Genomic DNA, 4,816 nt, shown 5'->3' with positions numbered 1-4,816 from the left:
AGTGCTTGTTCATTACTTACAAAAATAAAGAACGAACCGAATATAACAGTATTTAATTAACATTTAAAACCACGGTAATAATAATAATAATAATAATACGTGAACATTCGGAAAAAAACTATACCCGATACAAAACGAATAATAATTATTATTATCATTATCGATATTTTAATTATTTTATGGATTTGAATTAGTTTTGGAATTAATACCGCACGTGAATTTAATAATAATAATAATAATGACGATTTTATTATTATTACGAAAAGGGGAGGGGGGAGGAGGGAAAGAAAAGGAAAATGCTTCCCTTTTCTTCTGCCCCGTTTTTTTTTTTTTTAATGATAATTTAAAATGGGCGTCGACGTATAAAATTAACGTTTCCGTAACGAAAAAAACTGTTTTTTTATTTTTATTTTATTTTGTCGTCTGCTGGAAAATTCGGGAAAAGGTAAATTACTTAAATAAATAGGTATGATTTTTCCTGGAGAAAATTTACTGGAAAAAATTTACAAAAACGAGTTTTCTTATTTTGAAAAATTTTATTAAATTACCAATGATATTTTTACTTTTTTCCTCAACCGAAAATCCAAAAAGAAAAGTTTAAAAAAAACCGGAAATAATAAATAAATAAAAATTTTTTTTTATCATCATTTTAAATTAATTTTAAAGGAGAAGAAAAATTTCATAATGGCGATAATTACTTAATTACATCCCGCGCAATTTTTTTTATATAAAAAAAAATTTTCGCCATAATTTTAAAAAAAAAAAAAAAACAAAAAGTTTCAAAACATTTTTTTGAAACTTTTTAAAAAACTTTTATTTACGGATATCGTAATAAGCATCATCATCGTTTAAGTAGCATAAAAATATTATTTTTTTATTATTAATAAAAAATTAAACTTTTTCTCCCCCCCCCCCTAGCGTCTCTCTCTCTCTCGCGATAAATTTTATTTCCTTCTTTTTAACGGACCATTAATCAATTGATACCGTTTTGTGTGTGTATAGCAGACGATAAATAAATATAATTAAATATTTTCGTGACGTTTTTCCAACTCAACCCTCGAGAGTATTTATATTAATTTTTTTTTTTTTTTTCATTAAATCGATGTCTTGACTTAAATTTTTTTTAAGTAAAATAAAATAACCCCCTACCTTCTACTCAGTCCCCCCACCTCCAGCCCACCCCCCGATATAATTCGATTAAATAAATGCAAAAAAAAAAAAAATTTAAACTTAAAATGATTGTGAATCTTACCGGCAAGTAATATCCTTCCGATTAATTCGTTTCTTCCAATGTTATCAAAATCCATGACCATAACATCTAAAGAACATTCTCGAATTTTTTCCCATGGTACGTTAAAAGTAAACGATTCGTTAAATATTGGATTTAATGTGCATTTAAAACGGGAGTTTTTTCTTTTCTATTCTCTATCACCGAATTGTAGCCATACTTTTACGTAAGGATCTGAAAAAAAAAGAATAAATAATTATTTAACTCCAAAACGTTTTTTTTTTTTTACTCTATGACAATATGTAAACAAACGACGAAACTAATATTAGCATAGAGTAAAAAAAACACACATACATTCATTTTTTTTTGTTTGAAACTAAGGAAAAAAGCGTTTAAACACTTTATGACATTAGAATACAAAAAGATGAATTGGGAGTGAGGGGAAGGGAGGAGAGGAGAAAAGGGGGAGGGGGAAACGATCACGTTTGTTTACGAAAGAAAATAATTTAAAAAATATTATTATTATTATTAAATCCGATAAAAAAACTTAATGTTAAAACATTTTTTCTTTTCTAAAGCTGAGTATATACTATATATATAAATAAATCTTGAATTAAAGTCAACAATGTAAATAATGACGTGGAAGCAGAAGAGAATTTTTTTTTTTTTTAATGTTTACTTACCTGATTTACCATTGATATCTTTTGCTTTCAGGTTTCTCGCTTTAAGTAATGTCAGAGTCAATACGGAATTGCTCGGATGATAACATAGTGACGTTAATAATTCTCCACATTTGTTTTTAGCCGGAGGTTTTAAAGCTTTCCAAAAAGATGGCTTTTCCGTTAAATCAACCTGTTAAATGATATACGTCACGATACATTTTCTTTTGTCGTTATAATGACGTCATAAGAAAACACCTGATAAACTTACCTGACAAAGTGGTAAAAATACTTCTCCTATGGAATCATCTCTGGAAAATCTATCCCAGTCAAAAACGTGAAGATGTAAAACTCTACCTTGTAATTTTTGTATTGGAAAACCTAAAAAAGGTAAAAAAAAAAAAAAATTAAAATTTTTTTTTATTATTTCCCAACTTTTACGGAATCCCCGCCCCTCCCCCTCCTGGGTTGTTTAAAATTTATTTCTTTTATTACATTTACAGTAAGAAGAAGAAGAAAAAATTTAATAATGGTAAAGACTCCATAATTTATTATGTATAAAGATGGTAAAAAAAAAGGGTAAAATTAAATTAACCAAAGGTATATATATATATATATATATATATATATATAATTAAAATTACGGTTTTAAGTTTTTTTTTTTTTTTAAAGTTGGTAAGAAAAATGTTTTTTCTGGGGAGTGAGGGGCGGGGCGGTTAAACATAAAAAAAAATTGTCACGATGTCGCATTTACATTATGTGAAAAATTTTATTGATTTTTTCTTTTTTCCCTTAAAATAAATAAAAGTGAAAAATCATAAACAAAAAAAATTTCGTTTGCATAAAATTTTGTTTTTGTAACGAATAAACCCCCCCAAAATACCCCCCCCCCAAAAAAAAAATGTATGAAAAATTTTTCTTTTCTTTATCAAATTTGTATTATTCAAATTTTTTTTTTTTTTTTGAAACGCCTACAACCTTAAAAAAAAAAAAGGAAAAAGGAAAAGTTTTTTTCAACTTAGACATAATCGAAATATCCGGTTTAATTTACCCCAAGGGATGATGATGATAATGATAATGAACTTTCATGACCTGATTGGAATTTAAAATTTTTCATCTTAAAAACTTTTTTTTTTTTTTTTTTTATTTCTTTCGGATAAAATCCGCGACATTTTTTTTTTTCCTTAACTTTAGAAAAAAATATTTTCAAACTTTAAAATTTTCAAATGTTGATAATGAAAGAAACGGGAAAAAAAAGAAAAAACGGAACCGGATATGAAATTTTGAAAAGTTAAATGTTTATTATTATTACGACAACTCAACCGGAAATGAAATTTTGTTTTTTAGGTGTGTTTGTTCGTTAAAATATTTAAATAAAAAAAAAAATTTGTTTGTTTGTTTTTGACTAAAACGTAACGTGTTTTAATTTTGGTTTTTTTTTTTAACTAGATTTTATAATTAAAGAATGTTTAAACCGTTTTTATTACGCTCTGTATACCAGCAGAAGACGCGAGCGACGTAATCACGTGACTTATTAAATTAAAAATTTTTCTTACTTACTGCATATTTATATAAAGAAAGAAGGAGAGTAAAATTTTAAATTTTCGAATTCATTTTTTTTTTTTTTTTCAATTGGAATTTAAATTTATTTTGACGTTGATGAATACAAAAAAAATTTAAATTTCTTTTCCGTCCGCCATTAATTAAACCGATGACAAAAAAAAAAATTTACATTAATTAATTATAAAATGTTTAAATCACGTTTTTTTTTTTTTTATACGTCACAGTTAGACAATATTTGTAATTTTAAAAAAAATGGGGATCCGTTTTGAAGTGGGGGGAGAAGAATTTGAGGATTTTATGGAGGGGGGAGGGGGACGAACGAACTCACGCAAGTTTTATAACAATAATGACCATTTTTTCTCCATTTTTCTTTTTTTTTTTCCAATCCAAGGAATCGATAAAAAGGTGGTAAAAAAAAAAAAATTAATTACCTTCAAAGTAAAAAGTTTCGTTCCAGCGAGGATTAAGAGTCCTTCTTTTAACTTTTGTTTCCAGTCTGTGCTTTTTATCGGGTAATAAAGTGACTCTTACGTATGGATCCGATGTACCTGAAATGTCTTTGGCGGGCAATTCTTTGGCCTAGAAACAAGAAAGAAAAAAAAAATTTTAATTTCTCATCGTAAAAAGAGAGGAGAAAAGAGAAAATGAGGAGGAGAAAGAGGAGAAGAAGGTGGAAGAGAAGAAGGAGGAGGAAAAGGAGAAGAGTTAGGGGGTCAGGTCGGATCGGGTCAAAGGTAACAATGTCGTTTTAATTACATTAACATTAATATTTTATTTACTAAAAAAAAATTTTTTTAATCATTTTTATTTAATTAACTTTTAAAAATTTAAACGTTACCTTTCCGCCTCCCCAATTTTATCATTAAAAATTTTAAATTATTTATTTATTTTCAATATGGCCGACAAATGATTATTTAATATAAATAATAATAATAACAATAAATTTTAACTACTTAAAAATAGTTAATTTACACTCAATCAAACCTGAAATTTAATGTTCGGGTCAATTTTTTTTTTTATTAATCTCATTATTACACTTGACTTAACCTTATCGAATTTTTATTATTATTATTATTATCATTATTATTAAACATTTTAAATCATTTATTGATGCGTATCAGAAAAAGGTCGCATTGAAATTCTGGTCGTCGTTTCCGTCGTTTTGAATAATGTACATATATATACATATATATATAATAAATGTTATCATTTTCCGAACTTTCCGGCAGACATGTTCGACAACAGAAAAAAAAAAAAAATTTTTTTATATATATTTATACGTTTACATAAAAACTATGTGAACGACAGCGTGAAAAAAAAATTTAAAAAAAGATAATAATAATAATTTTACAAAAAAACGAAAATT

At 26.2% G+C, this 4,816-nt stretch overlaps 1 protein-coding gene across 1 annotated transcript; it reads right to left on the bottom strand.

The window, feature by feature from the left end:
- Positions 1–1,418: 1,418 nt before the first annotated feature.
- On the bottom strand, positions 1,419–4,479 carry Phum_PHUM368420 (uncharacterized protein; the record flags this gene model as incomplete). Its single annotated transcript, XM_002428125.1, has 5 exons — positions 1,419–1,462; positions 1,912–2,080; positions 2,159–2,268; positions 3,882–4,029; positions 4,435–4,479. 5 exons carry the CDS (start codon positions 4,477–4,479, stop codon positions 1,419–1,421), a joined length of 516 nt encoding a protein of 171 aa, XP_002428170.1.
- Between the last annotated feature and the right edge of the window lie 337 nt (positions 4,480–4,816).

The sequence above is a fragment of the Pediculus humanus genome, genomic scaffold (assembly GCF_000006295.1).
Source record: "Pediculus humanus corporis 1103172107790 genomic scaffold, whole genome shotgun sequence".
Taxonomy (NCBI): Eukaryota; Metazoa; Arthropoda; class Insecta; order Psocodea; family Pediculidae; genus Pediculus; species Pediculus humanus.
Note: the sequence above shows the minus strand (reverse complement) of the source record. Positions and strands in the feature narration are given on the sequence as shown.